General features: G+C 38.9%; 1 protein-coding gene across 2 annotated transcripts in view; it reads right to left on the minus strand.

The window, feature by feature from the left end:
* The window catches only part of LOC122811370 (transmembrane protein 268-like), a 469,464-nt gene that overhangs the window by 221,152 nt on the left and 229,061 nt on the right, over nt 1–19,251 (minus strand). For both annotated transcript variants that reach the window (XM_044083169.1, XM_044083168.1), the window contains exon 5: nt 1,824–1,931. In XM_044083169.1, the coding sequence (XP_043939104.1) occupies nt 1,824–1,931 (108 nt within the window). The remainder of the gene's footprint in view (nt 1–1,823; nt 1,932–19,251) is intronic.

Here is a 19,251-nt window from a genome sequence, read left to right on the forward strand (position 1 = left end):
TATATATATATATATATATATATATATATATATATATATATATGTAAACCTAAAATAATCTAAACAGCATAATAATGACAGCAAAATGTATCTAAATTCAAAACATTGATAAAATTGAAGTTATACTAAGGAAGGGGTTTACGCCGTTTCTAAAGTGTCATGCGTCCTTGGAGTTGGTGTGGGGGTTGCAAGGGGGCTTGCCCTCTTGCAAAAGCATTGGCTTTGGATATGGTTCATTTTCTTCAATATTTTATATTGAGATATATTTTTGCTTTTTAAACTATTTTAAGTATACCTACATATGGTTTACTATCATATGACTGAACTGTACTTGATTGAAAATCGAATGTTTGAAAGTATTTGACTGAAATCTAATTGACTGAAAACCCATTTGACTGAAACGCATTTGACTGAATCAGAAAACAATGAAGATATTCAGCATAAGAAAATATAACATAAAATAGTGTTTTTGCGGGGGGGGGGGGCTGAACACCACGCTCCCCATAAGTATATAAACTCAATCCAGGGTTGCACAACCACTTGAGAAAGGAAAAAACCTACATACAGGCAGTACAGTTAGTATATATTAAGGGGGTGGGGGGTGCAGGGGAGTTGCCCCCCTGCAAAAACACAATTTTATTTTGTATTTTCTTATACTGAAGGATTATATTGACCTAGGGAAAGAGTCAAAAAGGAGTTGGGCATCTGGAGGTAAACTAAGGGAACAAGTAAGTTACAGGATTGGATCAGCAACATAGTCTGAGCTACAGACAAGTATAAGGAAGAGACAAAAACTAGAAAAGAAGAAAAGGTCAATGTGTGGTCATATAGAACGTAAAATTAATTATTAATTATTAGGTAAAACATAGGGCTTACAAGAGGTGGAAGAAAAGCAGTAGGGAATGAAGGAGTCAGAGTACAAAAAGTGGCACAAGGAGGTGAAGGCAGCAAAGGTGCAAGTTACAAAGAAGTTGGCAGAACGAGTCAAGAAGGCAAACAAATTATTTCAGTCATACAACAGAAAGGATGAAGGGAAGGACAGACCTGGCCTGGATGAAAAGAGACAAAATTAGAGGAAAACACGGAAAAAAGAAAAAGGTACTGAATGAAAACTTTCCTTCAGTTTTCATGAAGAAAAGCAAAGGGAGGTTGCCAAGTTGTGAATGAGGTAGGCTGGAACATAGGAAGTTGTGGAGAAACTTAACATCAAATACACTCCTGCCGTATTTCAGATAAGAAGTTTCATTCTAGGTCTTCCACTAATCAAAGATGACAGGGGGGGAAAAACGTTTCCATCAATATGGCACATTTCTGTCTTGTGCAATTCAAGATCATCTTGGCTTTGCAAAACAGAGCAATATTTGTACATGCAGAGTTAGGTGTAGTTTGTACACCTTGCATCTCACCATTTCATCAGCAACAGTTCAAAAAGTTATGAATCAGCCTACAAGTGCTAAGATTCCAGTATCTGTTTCCTTTCTAGCTGGCAAAGAACACTTTCAAAAGGTTTAATTCCATCATAATCAAGTAACTCATTCTTAATAACATCTGAAACTTCATGCTATGAAAATGTTACTTTTAATACAACACCTAGAACCATCTTTTTCAGAATCACAAAGAAGATATGATAAAGTCTATCATTTTTTTGCAAATACTCTGTACTTCAACACTACACCCACTGTTATTTACAAAGTTTTATTTAATTCCTTTTTACATTCAGCACTAGGTAAAACATCCATGACATTATTCCTGCTCAATAACGCCTTTTTGGCCAGCACTTTAGCTTGTTTGAGGTTGGTTATGTGCGTTTGTTGGATACTTACAGGTGAAAGTATCATGAAGAAAACACTGGAGCTGAAGAACATGTACCTTCTGACATTCGCGGTCTGTAATGATTTCTGGATGGGGATTTCATACTCCTCAGTGGGTACCTGCATGGAAACACATTCAAGATCAGCTCTGCATGAATTTCTTTCTTATAGTCACACAGTCATCATATACCCTCCCCATTTTCTCCCTTGCTCTGTCTATCTCCATTATACAGACTTGACATGGCCTACTTCCAGGAGAGACCCATGGTTATTATGTGGCATTCATACCCAGTAGGGGTAGTGTGGCCATGAAATCAGCACAATCACTCTACTCATTGCATTCTGGATAGCAGAATGCATCACCATGGACAAAATACCATCTAAGGGGGAGATGTATGTTATAGTGTCCAATTATGTTGATAAAAATGGTTCTCTAATTACAGAGTTTTGTAAGGTTATCAGATCACATTTTTCTGAAAATGTCCAAACCTGTTGTGCAGAACAATGACAGTAACATGTGGAGTAAGAGAAAGAAGACCTGCCACCATATAATGTAAAAAATATGAGTGCTTTCTTTCCTGTATTTCCTGATACTGACTGTGAGAAAGAAGAGACTGATGTGGATGTTGCCAGCACTGACTGGGAGAAGGTGATGTGGAACACAACTGGTATATTGTCGCTGTACTTCAGAACCAGGAAGAAGAAATGATATTGTACATGAGTGTTGCTGCAGGATGAAGTCAGTTTTGCAGTACAAATCCCAGTAAATAGCAGTGTTATACCAGACAAGAAATGTGGTATGAAATTCAAAGAAAACTGGAGAAACAATTTGCAGAGTGTATGTGTGAGACTGTTTGGCTTTTATGCTGCTCATGTACTATATACACACACACATTTTTTATATATATATGAACATTTAGAGGAAGAGATGGTACAGCATATTTTACATATTGCAAAAAAGATAGAAGGTTTTTGGATGTTAATACACATTTTTATTAGAGAATACAACAAATAAACAGGATATTATACAGTACATCTTTTATGGATATAAATCCAAAGAGGCAACTAACAAGACAGATAAAATAATTAAGCGGTTTGTAATCAATATGGACAAGCAATGGAACAGCAAGGAAAATACAAGCTTGGTTAAAAAATAAAGGATGGGTGATGAAGGGAAACAGATTTCTTTTTCAGGTATGTAAATGCTTATATAAAATGTGTTCTACATGAGTAATGTGTATATTTTGTAAATATTAACTTGGATTCTGAAACATTTTTAAAATCCATCTTTTTTTGAAAAATGTCATGGGATATTTTATATCCACTTAAGCTGCCAATGAATTGGGGAGATGGGACCTTGTTTTGACATTTTATGCAAAGGAAGGCACCTCAGGAATGCATCATCTCCCTTTATGCTGCACTACAGTGTTAGTACTGGAACACTTTTCCAAGCATCTTGTGTGGAGTTAGAACCTCGAGTCTTCTGATCTTCCTACCATGGAAAGCCATTGTGATACCTTATGAACCAATGACAATGACCAGTTTGTTCCTAAACTAATCACGAATAGATTTATTTCTGGCCTACCCAATGTAAGCCATTCACTGAAAAACAAACCTCAGGTGCTAAACATATATATATATATATATACATATATATATATATATATATATATATATATATATATATATATATATATATATACATACATACACACACACACACACACACACACACATATACATATATGGACAATTCAGCATTTTTGCCAACACAGTGGCTAAGAAATCCAAGAATAAAAGACCAGATCCTTCTGAGGGCTATGAATGGTGCCAGTGTACCAATGCTTCTTTTTTCATCTCACTTTTATGTTTACCAAAATGGCCCAAATGGATGGCTTCTGCAGCATTTCTACTTACTGACAGGCAGGCTTACTGGCTTGCCTTTACTTCTCATCAAATAACACACATCTATAGCTTTGGGCTGTGGTAACAAATTCAGCCATGCTTAAAGCAAACATTTTCTGTAGTACTTTTATCTTTGTTTACCAAGTACGAACTGGGACCCAAGTTTCTTTCATGCACTTATTTGAAGCTATATTGATCATGACCTGGCCAGCACTGGTGGAAACTGAAAGGTGTTATTATCAGGAATTATTTTATTATGAACATTCTTATAAAGGATAGGTTAATTGCTAGTGGTGTGTACATGACAATGATACTTGAATCAGTTCTGTTTAATGATTTTACAAATCTTTGTAGTGAAAGGAAAATGTGATTCACTAAGGGTGACAAAAACATTTACAATGAAACTACTAACATTGGTATGTATCTTTAGTAGTTTGCAATCAAGAGCATAAAAGGTCTCTATGCAAAAATATATGAAATTCTGCATGAGGGATATAGACAAAAACTGAAACTAAAATGTATTTGGAAACTCATCACATCCAGTGCCAACAGGCAAACTGGTTTTGTTTCAGTCTGTAGTACTGGCTACCCAAAGTTTGGGAATGGTACTAGAAGGCAAGGCAGGAAGCTGAAGGCTTGGACACTACACTATGGGCATGGTAGAGGTATTAAGTGGATTAGGCACATAACCAGAGACACTGACTGTCAATATTACAAGCTTCTCTGTATGTACTAGATCAGATAGTTACAATACTGCAAACTTTCCTGTGCTGCAAACACTGTTAATATGTCTTGCATTGCACACAAAATAATGATGCATTGTAGATGCTCCTACCTTTGGATTTCATTGATATTCCCTAACAGAAGTGGTGACAACTTAACTTGAACGATGTGAAGAGAACATTATGGAAATAGTGGATGGATATACAAATAGTCTACGGGAGGTCTCAGAGGTTCAGTGCAGAAAGAAAACATGCTGCCTAAATAACATGATGTAATGAGAGTAACAGTAGTGAAGACCAACTAGATGGATGTTGTCCTGCAATGCAGAAGAAGTAACGCTGCTTACAGACCTAAATTTGACGGGTCTATATTAAAAGACTGAGACAGGTCTATATTAAAAGACTGAAGAGGTGTTTCAGCTCACACCTCTTGGTCGACATGTAATGAGCGAATGCACTAAAGCACGAACACTCAAAACAGTGGTTTCTTTCCCTAGGAAAGAAACCGCTAGCACAAACGCACACACACACACACACACACACACACACACACACACACACACACACACACACACATACACTTTAAAACACAGCCCCCCACACCCCCCCTAACTAAATATACCAACTCCGAGATCGCACTACAGTGAGGAAAGGGGCGAACACAGGGATGGCCAAGCAATTTCTTTCCCAGGGAAAGAAATCGCTGTTTTGAGCGTTCGGTCATTATGTGTCAACCAATGGGTGTTCGCTGAAACACCTCTTCAGTCTTTTAATATAGACCCGAATTTGGCAGGACAGAAATTGTAGTAATCTCTCACTTTTAATTTCTTAAAATGGAATAACAGCATATTAAAGGATGACAAATCAAAACATCACAACCCAGCAGTCTCCATCAACTGTCAGTGCAAGGAGGCAAATACAGGATCTACATTTGTCCACTTGGTGATGGAGGAAAATGTTGGCTACAGCTATACAACACCCTTGTTTAGGTACAGATGTTTAAAATGCCATACAGACTTTTGAACTATGGCTGGGTTACTCCACTAAGGGAATAAAAGGTTTTTGCAACACATATAGCCTAGAAGTCTCACAGAGCTTGGTGAAGTTGGCCAACTCCTCAGGTTGCTCTGCAATTAAACTACTTTATTTTATTATTCATGTTAATGTAAATTTCAGTCCAAACAGCTAATGTATTGGTTACTAATTAAAGACAGGAGAAATGGAATGTGAAGCACAGAATGGACAATTTCATTATGGTGCGAGTTAAAACTCATATGAAGGCAGCCATGCTGCCTTGCAATCAACAAGAGATCCAAGAAAGATGTTGCAATTAAATGTCTCACAACTAGCTAATAGCATGGAGGTAATATGAAAACTGTGGAATCTTACAGGCTTGTTTATGCCATAGCTGCATTTGGAAGAGGTTGGAGTGGATGACGCAGAGTTTTTTCCATGGGACCTGTTAAATGCCATTCAAAAATACAATAAAAGGTAACAGAGACGGCAAAACAAAGTGATGAGGTAAAACAACAACTCTAGGACATGCAGGATAAGGCACGTGGATGAAACCAGAGACTGTGTGGATTTCTGGAAAATGAGGAAGAACTGCACTTGAATTATGCAAGACGCAACATGGTTGGAAGACAGTATTTTTGCAAAAGTTTCACCGAGGATTGCAAGAAAGAGTGAAACATTTTTAAGTACCAGTGTCAGAAGTCAAATATGGGATTCCTAAGCCTCTGCTGATTGTTTTTTTGACATGCTATGGGAAATGTCAAGTTCCTCAGTAATTCATGATCATAGCAAGGTGACTATGAAGTTTGAAGCATCACCTTTCAGTTCTGGAACCTATAAAAGAGTGCAAGTGAAGAAGAGTGAAGTATAAACTGACATTCTCTGCTATCTTTGAAAGTGGTTTGAACAGGAGTTGTGCTGATTTTTGAAAACTGCATTGAAGCGAAAGAAAGAATAAAGGAATTGCCACCAAAATTAGTGCAGTTGTGAGTTTAGCGAGAAGAAACAATGACAGACTGAAAAATATAGATAGTGTTGGAGAAGCAAAAGAGGAATGTGAAGATATTACAGATTTGTTGGGTAAAAGAGGATTGTTTATTTGTGCAATCCCTGGAACACAGCTTGAAATACACTATGGTTCTTCATGAAGAAATGAACTACATAATAGAGATGTTTCAGTAAAATCTTCAGTTTGCCTCAATGTTTTCAAAGTACATTCAGACCTGGGAAATGTCCGTATTTGTTGCCCCCTCAGTAGTTTGAAGTTGAAGTTTCAGAATCTGTAGCAAGGACCTATAACAGCTCCAACTATAGTTCCTACCACACAATGCTGAATGAATTATATGTAATCAGCTGTGATTCATGATTTTAGTTGCTTAAAAATCACTGTAGGTACTGCCTGAAGAACAGCACTTCAACTACAATGCCAATTTACTCCTCTAACATTTTATGCCCAGGGTTGCAGAACCCTTCATTGCTTCCTACGTATGGCTTTACCCCCTCCATTCCATCATATTCATGAGAACTAACCCTAACCCTGATGTTGTCTGTAACCCCAACCTTACACATAAACTTGCCATAACCATTCCCCTATCAGTACCACAAGACAGTACAGACACACACACACGCTCACATACACTATTATACATACACAATGTACACACACACACACACACACACACACACACACACACACACACACACACACACACACACACACACACACACACACACACACACACACACACACACACACACACACACCACACACACAGACTATTACACATACACAATGATTAGGCTATCACCTTGCTGGCCCTTAGTCTACCCTAACCCAGAAACACTTGCACACACAATCCAAAACATTGACTGACAAGCACAATCATAGCTGACACACCATAGGAACACTCAGCAAACTGATATTAGATGTCTCCAGGTGTCGACAAATGTAACTTTTGATTTAAAGAAATGGCAATATACTCTGCCAACAAGACCTGCATTGTACAGAATATACTGCATATACTATATATAAGAGTGTGTATGTGTATGTGTGTGTGTGTGTGTGTGTGTATATGCATATATACAAGAACATACAAGGATATATAAAATATATGCACATATATAGTAACACAGGGTGGCAGTTTTTCCCTTCAGAATTGCATATAAAACTTGTACATGTATAGACTATAGCAGAGCTAAATTCTCCTGGCTGTGTGGATTCTATCATCATCTGATATACCAAATTGAGAAGTTGGACCCTGTTTTTCACAAAATCTCACCAAAGCGACACTGATATATAGACTGTATTTATATAGCATACATCATGAACAGAAGTAGGTTAAAAGCTCAAAAAAGCTAGCTGGGAGCACAAGACCCAGGATAAAAAAGTGCCCAATCCTGGTAGGCGCACTGGTGCCAGGACTGGAAAAAATGACAGTGTAGAATCCTCAAATTATGGAAACATTCCTACAATGGGGCCAGACCAGGCCCAAGGGGAGAATGGCTCCCTGTTGCAGAAGTATCAGTCCACAGAAATAACAAAAACTGATAGGCCAAAGAAAAGCCATAAAGATGACAGAGTGGACTATTGAGGATAAGAAAGAAATTATGTTACTGTTATGCAAAAAGCCCAGAATTTTCAGACACCAGATATACAAAAAGATTAAGAGATAAGGTAGAGGAAAGAAAAATACTTCCACAAGAAAAACTGTCAGAAGCTTCAAATAAAAATTTGAGGTCATTAATAAAACAGAGTTTTGAAAAGCAGTACATAGATCAAGAAACTATGATATGTTTGGAAAAAGAAGCATCTCAAGAAGTAAAAAAATGTAAACAACAAAACCTAGATACTTTTGAAAAGCATAAAAAGGAAATATGGACATGGGAAAGAGATTTGATATGGTGCAATATTTATGCAAAGGAGAAAGCCAAATGAATCAACATAAAGAAGGCAGCCCCAAACAGAAATACAGGCAAAGGCATCCAGACATGGACATTTTCACATTAAAGAAAATATCACAAAGTGGGAATGTAGAAAAGATTAGTAAAGTAGAAGTAAAAAATAGAAGTTGAAGTTACAGAATGCCTGCAAAGTGAAGGATTTGGTGTAGAAGGTCTAACACAGGTTATGTCACAGCATGATGGAGTGAGTCCCCAAAGTAAGGGGAAACAGGAAGATCAGGAGACATCTGAAGAAGAAATATGGACATGGGAAAGAAAAAATATTTGATATGGTGTAATATTTATGCAAAGGGAAAGCAAAACTAATCAATACAAAAAGAGCAGCACCAAAGATATTTGAAGAGAAATACAGGCAATGGAATCCAGACATGAAAAACTTTACAATACAAAAAATAAGAAGACAAAGAGGAAAAGGAGATTAGTAATGGAGAAGTTAAAGAAATAGAAACTGAGGTTATGGAGTACCTGTGAAGTGAAGGATTCCGTGTAGAAAATCGAATTCATAAAGCACCACAACAAGACAGAGCAATGGAACTCCAAATTACGGGGAAACCAGTGGAACAGGAAGCAATTGGTCAGGTGCCATATGAAGATATTTTGGAGCCTTCCACAGGAAACCAGTATAAATGTTCACTTGAAGCTGGGCAGCAAGGGAAAGAACAGGAAACTGTGGAAATTCTGACGCGGTTAATGTTGAAGAGTGCTAAGCCAGTGAGCTCTCATATGACAGAGCAACGGATGGCACAGGATAAAATTGAAGAGAATGTGCCACAGGAAGATGTAGTAGAACTTTCTATAGAATGCCTGCAGGAAATGGAGAAGAAAAAAAATGTGCCCTCAATCTAGAAGAAACTGAGCTAAGAGAAGAGTTGCTTGACTTAACAGAGATAGATAGACATATTAAGATCAATGAAAGAAATAGACTGCAGAAGGTCAATAAAACCCAAAAAGTCAGAAGTTTAATAAAACAAATGAACATAGTAATTAGGACTGTCCACAGAAATTCATGCGATATAACAGAAGTAAACAGGATACACTACTGTGCAGCCAAATTAATAACTGACAAAGTTCTACCACAAGAACACAGGGTAGTGAAGGAGAGAAAGGGGAGAAATCGAATACCATCATGGAAATATCGGAGAGAGAAAACTATAAAGCAACTAAGACAAGAAGTGTCACTATTAGAAGAGTATAGAAGAGGGAACAGATCAACAAAAATGCTCAGAAAGATAGATGTGATAAAAGGAATGTGCAGTATTAGAACAGATCAGGATCTATCATGCACTGTTGCAAACAAACTAAAAATCTCAGCACAGGTGGAAACACTTAGAAGATGCACAGATAAATATAAAGGAAAAGTACAAAATAAGCAATTTATTGATGACCTAAAATTTTTTTTATAGAGAATTGGGAAATAAGGTAAAAGGAAATGAAAGACTACGAAAAAAAGAAGAAATAGATAAATTTTGGAGAAGTATCTATGAAGATCATGTGGAACATAAAGATGCTAAATGGATAGAAGTAAAAGAAAGAATAAGAAGCTTAAATGTACAGAATATGAAATGGGATGAAGTAATAACCAGAGAGGTTGAAACAAAGTTAAAAAAGCCTCTAACTGGAAAACCCCAGGCCCAGATGCAGTACATAACTTCTGGTTAAAAGTATTAACATCTCTGCACGAAGATTTAGCCATGAGTAAGAATTATTTATATGTGCACCCCAAACAGACACCAACCTGGCTAACAACAGGAAAAACAATGCTCCTACTTAAGAGTGAACCTGCAAGCTGCCCTGAAAATTATAGACCAATAACTTTCCTTCAGACAATGTATAAACTATACACTAGAACTGAAGTTGAAAGAGTTTATAGTCATTTAGAGGAAAACTCAATTATGGCAACAGAACAAAAGGGCAATAAAAGAAAGTTGTACGGAACAAAGGATTATTTGTTGTTAAAGTCATAGTGGAGAGCTGTAAAAAGGGGAAGAATTTAAGTATAGCCTGGATTGACTACAAAAAAGCATTTGATAGTATCCCACATTCATGGATAGAAGTGTGCTTAAAAATGTATAAGATACAGCCTACACTGATCGACTACATTACTGTGACCATGAAACAGTGGCAGACCACTTTGCAATTAAGCCATGATAAAGGACAACTTATTATTCCAGGGATAAAAATCCAAAGGAGGGGGATATTCCAGGGTGACTCTCTGACACCGCTGCTATTCTGCCTTGCCTTTAATCAATTAAGCGGTCTACTCAAAAGCTTAAGTTATGGCTACAATGTGGCTCCTAGAAAACAAAGTGCAAATAATTCTCATCTTCTCTTTGTCGACGATTTGAAACTATATAGCTCATCAGATGAGGAACTGAAAGCACAACTCCAAGTTGCCAAAACTTTTTCAGATGACATATGAATGTCATTTAGTCTTGATAAATGTGCAAAAGCAACCGTTAAAGCAGGAAAACTGCAGCACCAAGAAAACATATCAGTTTGGAACAAGAATGTGATATAAAAGAACTTGAGCAAGAGGGACTATATAAATATTTGGGAATTGATGAAGGATCAACAATAAAACATGAACAAATGCAAATAAAACTTAGGAAGGAGTACTTTAGAAGACTTAAATTAATCCTGAAAACAGCGTTGACATCTAGGAATAAAATCCAAGCTATAAACCAATTTGCTCTTCCTTTCCTAACTTACAGTTTTAGAGTGACTGGCCCCAAAGCATGCTGGATAGATTAGATAGGAAAATAAGAAGGATGCTTCATGCTCACCAAATGATTTATAAAAAAAAAATCAGTGCATACCAAGATTATATATTCCCCATTCCGAGGGAGGGATGGGTCTCCTTGAAAATGACTAAATGTACAGATCTGAAATTGTGGGACTCCACACACATCTGCTGACCTCACAGACCCAAACATAGTGAAAGTTTTGAAACTTGAGGATAATAAATCTAAGATGACTTCCCTGCTTAGGCTAGCTGAAGCATACTGGTGTCAAGAAGGAATGCAAATCAAACCACAAGTGGATAAAAACCAGGTAGCAACTGAATGTGCCAAAAAACAAAAGAAAGAATATAAAGTGAAGGACCAAATGAGAAGGCAAGAAATGTGGATGATGCATGAATATAGTTGCAAGTATAGGAAACTTTGGGAAGAACCTCATGTTGATCAGGACTGAACGCAAGAATGGTTAAGGAGAGGCAAATTCAAACCAAGAGATGAAAGATTAATATTGGTGGCACAAGAAAGTGGGCTATGTACACGTTGGCTTACAAAGTCCATTGAACATGTGGGAGAAACAAACAGGTTTTGTAAAACAGAACTGGAAACAGTTGCACACCTTGTTGCTGGTTACGACCTACTAATGGCTGAAGGACTGTATACTGAAAGGCATAATAATGTGGCGACACTGTTGCACTAGGGATTGTGCAAATATTATGGTATTGAAGTGGCTGAAAGACAGTGGAAACATGAACCACAAAACATCATACAAAATGATGAAGTCTACAGCACATGGGATCATCCATTGCCAACAGTTCAAAAGACAGATGTTAGAAAATCAGATATTGTGGTCCAAGAAAAAGACAACAAAAGTAGCACTGATCATTGAAACCGCCACACCCAGTGACTACAGTGCCCTGCGTAGAGAAAGACACAAAGTCATAAAATATCATAATTTGCAAGCAGAAACTAGAGCAATGTGGAAGAAAAATACACAGATATTTCTGATAGTAGTAGGAGCAATGGGTCTTATAAAAAAGGAGTCTACAATCATATTTAGATATGCTACCAATACATGTAACTCCGTACAGATTGCAGGAGGAGTCATTACTGGGCACACTGCGGGTGCTGCGAACAGCACTTTTGGCTGACATCAAAGAGTGAAACAATACTAATTTCATGAACTTTATTCATACTTTGACTTAGGAATGGGGTCCATTCCTGTCACTGTATTAGAAACCTAAAAAATAAGCACATTTTTGCAACTTGATTTGCACTGTACTGTATTTATATAATTGCTTTATTTATACATTTGCTTTATTGTTTCTGTCCTTTGTTGTCTGCACTGTTTTTCCTGCCCCCCCCCCCCCCCCCAACAAGTGTTGTTGTACTCACAGACTTGGTGGCTTTGGAATTGCCTGTCCCTGCGGTAAATCTGATTTTGGTCACTCCCCCCAGTCCAATCTCACCTGATCACTCAATGTAGTGCAGTGAGATCATTTGGGTAGGACTACCCCCCCCCCCTGCTTCTTTGGACACTCCTACCTGTCGTATCTCATCAGCTCAGTGTACTGAGTAGAGACAGAGCATTTGGGAAGGCCAACCCCTTTAGTGCCCTAATCTTGAACTATCTTCTGTTTCATCCCTCTCCACTTAAAAAAAATTTACACATTATTCAGCTGCTTTTACTGTATTTGTGCTCTTCATACTTTACTACCTTATTTTTGCTGTGTTGTCTTAAGTGTTCAAGCAACTTTACTCTGCTGCATTTATTACTACTTGTTAGTGCCGGATTAAATTTATCTGTTATTCTAAGCATTTTAGCTTTGGTTTTAGCACTTGTGCTTCAGGCCAGTTACTTTTCATTTAAGAAGGTTCTTGTGGTTTACACTCTTGTGGACAAACCTTTATCAAAACCCTCTCTCTAAGTCTGCCCAAGCATTCGGAACACTGTCTGGGCAATTCCCATCAGTTTCTCTTGCCAGCCTGGTCAACACGGGCATACTGAGACAGTGTAACAACTGCCTCATGGTTACTGACAACCCTCCTCTCCTAGCACATAATTCTTCCACCTTTGAGAAAAGTATGTACAACAGTAACCTGGAGTCCTTGCTCTCTCACACCACATTCAGTACTCTTGATAAAGAAGAGATTGCCAGCACAAACACCACACCACTCACATCACATAGCCAAGCACAACACACACACACAGATATGCAAAGGTCCTTGATAAAAACTTACCTAAACAACAGAGACCTCCAAAGCACACTCACATTCCATACACAACACCAATCACATCGCACACAACAGACAACACACCAGTGTCTCACAAACACAGCCGATAATGCAAAACAAAAAAAAAATCACAGCCCACAAGACATAACAATAAACTAAACATACCAGTCACTGGTGACTTGATTGTGAGACATACCAATGTCTCCCTCATCAGGCTCAACAAGGAAAAGGTCATGGTCACTTGTCTGTCTGGTGCCAGAATCCAACACATCACTCACGCACTTAAGTCTCTCCACAAGTACAAGTATGACTCTGTCATTGTCCATGTTGCTGTGAATGACTTGAGACGTACCTCCCTGGACTATGTGAAGAGTGACATGATTGAGCTGTCAGACTTTGTGTCCCAGGCAGGTATGACACTAGCTCTAAGCAGCATCCTACCTTCACCAAGAATGATACCATAATACCAACAAAAAATAATGAACTTCAACAATTGGCTTAGTTTCTGGTGTCATTCCAAGGGGATCCAGTACCAGTCTGCCTGGGATTACATGGTCGACAGGCCTCAATGTTTTGCCAGAGATGGCCTTCACCTGTCACCACTGGGTTTCCAGATCCTGGCCAAAGCTCTCACCTCCCCCATTGTGCCTGTTTTAGGCAATGTCCCAAAGACAAACCTTCCAACATAAAAGATCTGCCAAAAAGCAAATTGAAGGTCATGCTGATTAATGCTAGGAGCCTTAACCTGAAAATGGACTCACTGGAGGCTCTCCTTGCACTGGAAGATGCTGATGTCTGTGTGCTCACGGAAACTTGGTTCAGGGATGCAGAGAGCATCCCTGCCAACCAAGCTATACCTCCCTCCACACATTCTGACCCCAAAAAGAGGTCAGAAGGCTAAGGGTGGTGGAGTCACTATCTTCATTGATGACAGTCACACCTCCAGAATGGTTTGCCACCATGACACACTGGAACTACTCCAGGTACAACTGACAGTTGGCAATACACCCATCCAGGTTATAGCTAGCTATAAGACCCCCTCCATGACTCAGGACACCCACACTCCTCTTACCTGGATCTACCTGACCCCATCAAAGTACCCCCTAACACTCTGATCCTTGGTGACTTCAAGTACCCCACCATAGACTGAGTGAACTATTCTTGCACTAGTGCAGTCTCTCAATGATTCCTCGACTTCATCAGTTCTAACACACCAGATCAGCTCTTCACATCCCCACAAGGGGAGATAACATTCTAGACTTGGTTCTCACCAACGTGGGTGACTGCTGCACTATTCCCATAGTATGTTCTTCCCTGGTGAGATCAGATCATTGCACTGTCTCATTCAAAGTTTCTACCCCGCCCCCCAGCCATAATCAAGCTAAAAAGAACTTCTCAAAAGCTGACTACAACCTCCTAAGGGACGGTATCTGTAGATTCACACCACCACCCCCCTCACAGGATACAGGCAACTATGCTGAACAGTACGCCAATGCAGTATACAAACACCTGTACAACTGCATGGACTCAACCAAACCCAATAGAACTAAAACCTGTTCCTCAAAGAAACACAAACCTGTTTGGTGGACATCCTCTATCAACAGGCTTTATAACAAAAGGAAGAAACTGTTGTCCAAGGATAAAAAGGAGCAAATTCCAAATTAGAAAAACTCCCTCCTTAGCCTCAACAAGCAAATTAGATCACTAGTGAAAACCTCCAAGGCCAATTATGAATTGAAACTAGCCTCCAAAACAAAGGCAAACCATAAAGTCTTCCTTCAGTTACATCAGGAACCTCCGTGGCAAAGCCCAGGTTTGTTCAAAATTAGAACTTAACAGTATCACTTACACTGATCCTGTTGACTTAGCCAACAGCTAGGTTCCGCACAAACTTCACCCCCCGTCCCCCCCAAGGCCCTTTCCAATACTTGTCCCACACCTCATATCTCCATAGATCAAATGTTACTGCTCCTATCTAAGGCAAAGAACACAGCTTCCATGGGACCGGATAGTATCCCGGGATGTATTCTGCACCATCTCCAGCAAGAACCAGCTTTGTCATTGAGCAGCTTATTCAACCACAGCCTAAGGACAGGCTTCATTCCAGCAGAGTGGAGAATTACCATTGTCATCCCCTTGCACAAAGGTGGTGCCACTACTGACCCTGGAAACTATCGCCTTGGCATTAACTTGACAAGTCTGATCTTTAAAGCCATGGAGCATATTATTATTATGGATCTCATAAACAAGGCCCTAGACAATCTCCAAGCACTTGACCCCACCCAGTTTGGATTTGTCAAGGGCAGATCTTGTCTGTTGAACCTGGTTGACTTCTTTGAGACTGTCACCAAGGCCCTGGATGAGGGAAAGTCAGTGAATACAGCCTATCTTGACTTGGCCAAGGCCTTTGACAATCCCCCACTCTGGCATCATCGAAAAGCTAACACAACTTGGTGTAAATCCCTATCTCATTAGGTGGGTGGCCAACTGGCTCACTGACAGGACTCTCAAAGTCAAAATAGACACCTCCACCTCTGAAAGCAGACCTGTCACTAGTGAAGTTCCCCAGTGATCTGTCCTGGGACCTCTACTGTTTGGCATCTATTTCTCAGAGGTCCAGGCAAAGACAGGAATGTGGGTAACCAAGTTTGCAGAAGACTGTAACTTGGGTGCTGTCATTGACTCCCCAAATGTTACTGAATTTCTCTGTTATCTAATGTACTATACTTTCATTCTTCCATGAAAAATGGTTCATCTAACCACAAATGGGTTGTAGCTATGGTTTAAAAGTTAACTCACTTAGAGCTTAAGTCACATAATGTTCTTCTGTTAATGTTGAGTTTACCTAACCTGCAAAGGTCTAGTAATCCTCATGTTTTCAAGGTTACTCTATAAGTGCTTATTACATAATGTATTATTCTTCTGTAATGTTTAATTGTTCTGTATGAACTCTGTTATTTCTTTGTAACATTTAACTTGCAATGTCTTGGTGCTTTTCTCCCCAGGGCTCCACTGAAAAGGGACTCTCTACAGCCCAGTGGACTTCCCCAGTCATCAAACTTAAATAAATAATAAATAAATAAGAGGGTCTCACAGCAACTATTGACTGGTGCCAAAGTCATGTCCTCAAGCTAAATGCAAAAAAATGTATCATCATACCGTTTGCAAAAACATGACCCCTACTGATTACCACATCAATGGTAACCCCCCTAAGCACACAACCTGTGGTGAGAAACCTGGGCACTCAGATTGATAACCTCACATTCGACCATCATGTAGCGGCAGTGGTCAGAAAAGCCTTTTACTTGGTTCATCTCATAAGTAAAGGGATTGCATAAAAAAAAAAGGAGGTTATTACCTTTCTATACTCCTCCGTCATTAGACAAATAATCAAATATACTGCCTCATTTGGGATGTACCTCTCCAAACACCTGTATCAACTGGAAAGGCCACTGAAATACCTCACAAAGAGAATCCATGGCCTCCAACACCTGTCCTATGCAGACAGGCTCAAATCACTATAACTCTGCTTGGTATCATACAGATTGCTCAGGGGTGATCTGTGTCTCGCCTACAAGGCAATCTTGGACCCTGCCCTACTAGAGATGTTCCATATGCCCAAGTATAACTCCTCACACACTACCTGCTCAAAAGGACTGAATCTAATATGCAACATCAACAAAACCTGCTGGACAGACACATTTGTCTCCCACAGGCTGCCTTCTCTCTGGAATAGACTTCTCATATACATCAAACAGAGGACCTCACTGACCCTCTTCAAGCGCAGCCTTAATGGGTGGATGGGAAACCACAAATTTGTCCCAGGGTTTCCACCCATCTCCCTCACTGACAGGGGCAACAGGTGCCGACTAAGGTTTCTTTTTGGGGATAAACTCTTGGCTAGACTTGTAAGGGCCCCAGGACCATTAGCCTAGTACCCTCCTATGATCCTATGATGTAAAGTACTACTACTACTACATTTTAAGAGTTTATTTTGCAAAGCATTGTATAACTGCACAGTCTAAACAGAACTGTTGCTTTAAGTACTTTAAATTAAACTAGCTGCACTTTGTATTACTTTGTGACTTAATTGACTGATTAACAATACAGATTCATGACGTTTAAAGGAAACGGGTGTAACATTAGGAATTCAGAAAAGTTGACTTCTTGCAAAGGAGGACTGTATGCCTGGAACATCAGCTCTGGGTACTGTGCCTAATTTTGTAAGGGCTCCTGTACTTACTACAGAAATAAATTACTTATTTCATTATCAGTTCAGAAAAGTATTTTAGGCACATTCATCTGTGCTGGTGATAATCTACAGTGCTGCTTTCTTGTTAAACTTTGGAATAAAACTGCAATTCTTATGACCAAGTAGACTTTAGCTACTTATGTTCCACATTGCTGGCTGCATTAGGCATATTTTTGGTGCCACTTTTTTGGTAAAAAGTCCTGACGTTCTGATCTTTTGCTGCCTGCACAGATTTAAAGTGCTTGAGCCAAATTTCCCACACCTGAAAATGAAACTTTCCTGTGCTCTTCCTATTAGGTCTAGTTCTGCTGTGTATGCTGTGAGCCTTGTTGAGGTCCATGCACTTACGTCACACCTGTCGATATGCAAGGGTGGACACAACTGAACAACCTTTACACATTAGCTGAGTGAAACCAACACCAAAAAGACAGTTCCATCATTAAAGACACTAAAAAGTGAAGAAGACATCAAGGAATACCTGGTAGACTTCAAAAAGTATGTTCCTCAGGAAGGAAAGGACCAGAGTGAAAACGCTAGAATCTGATCAGTTCATCTTACTGGGGAGCCTTAAATGCATTAATTTTCAGGAAAGGGACTGATTATCATGGCTAGCTAGAAATGGGGTTACCCCTCAAATGCAAACTCAAAAGTTTAATAGCTGGATAACTTCTCCCAACAAAATGGTAATACTTACTGATAGGTTTCAAGTACTTAATACTGTGGCCAGATGCTGAGGGTCAATATACCATACAATGACACAAATGCTAGCTACAGCTAAATTTGAAAATGACTTTTGCTTGCTTCTTTAAGAATGCAGAGATTTCAAAGTGACCCTAAGCATGCCGAACATGTTGCACCAGTAGAGAGGTTATTATACAGTGAAATTATATTTAAACCTAGGCAATATAAACCTGTAATAAAACATGTCAAATTTTGGTAAGTATTAGATTTAGATATAATGTTTTAAATGTGGAAAAGGGAGTGATATGTAGATTTTGTACCAGTACTAGTTACATAGTTATATCTATGAAAACCATAACCAGTGAAAACCATGCTGCTGATGATGATGTGCCTAAGGAATGTGAACTGTATGCAAAATAGGAGAGTCAGTCTTTTGCTATTATGTCACAGCAAAGTTAATAAAGTGCAATGTCTAAATTGATAGCAAGGAGCTGCAGAGTTGTGGCATTCAAGCAGTATGGCCATGCTTATAAAGGCACAGTATATTTGTAAAAAGACAATGTTAAGAAAAACATTTAGTAGTCTGTATTCAGAGACAGGAAACAGTATCCCACTGCTGAGTCAGAAATATAAACTATGTTTGGGAAGACACTTCACTCTGTTGCTGTAGTTTCTGATTTAACACATAATATGATAAACAGGGAAAGATTTATGGAGACAATGAGACAAAGGTACTCCTTTTGCTAGGCTACCTTGTCTATGTGGGGAGTGGAACCAGCAAATAAGTACATCTATAGATACATTTCTAACTAACTAGGAAAAAGAGGAAGAAACGAGACAGTCACAGAAGTATACGTGTATAACAAAGATCAAGAAATAGTGTAAGAAAGCCCTAAAGGTATAAACATTTGGCTAAGGTTACAGGGAGCAGAGGA

This window comes from Protopterus annectens, chromosome 9.part0 (genome assembly GCF_019279795.1).
Source record: "Protopterus annectens isolate FY-2018-M chromosome 9.part0, PAN1.0, whole genome shotgun sequence".
Taxonomy (NCBI): Eukaryota; Metazoa; Chordata; order Ceratodontiformes; family Protopteridae; genus Protopterus; species Protopterus annectens.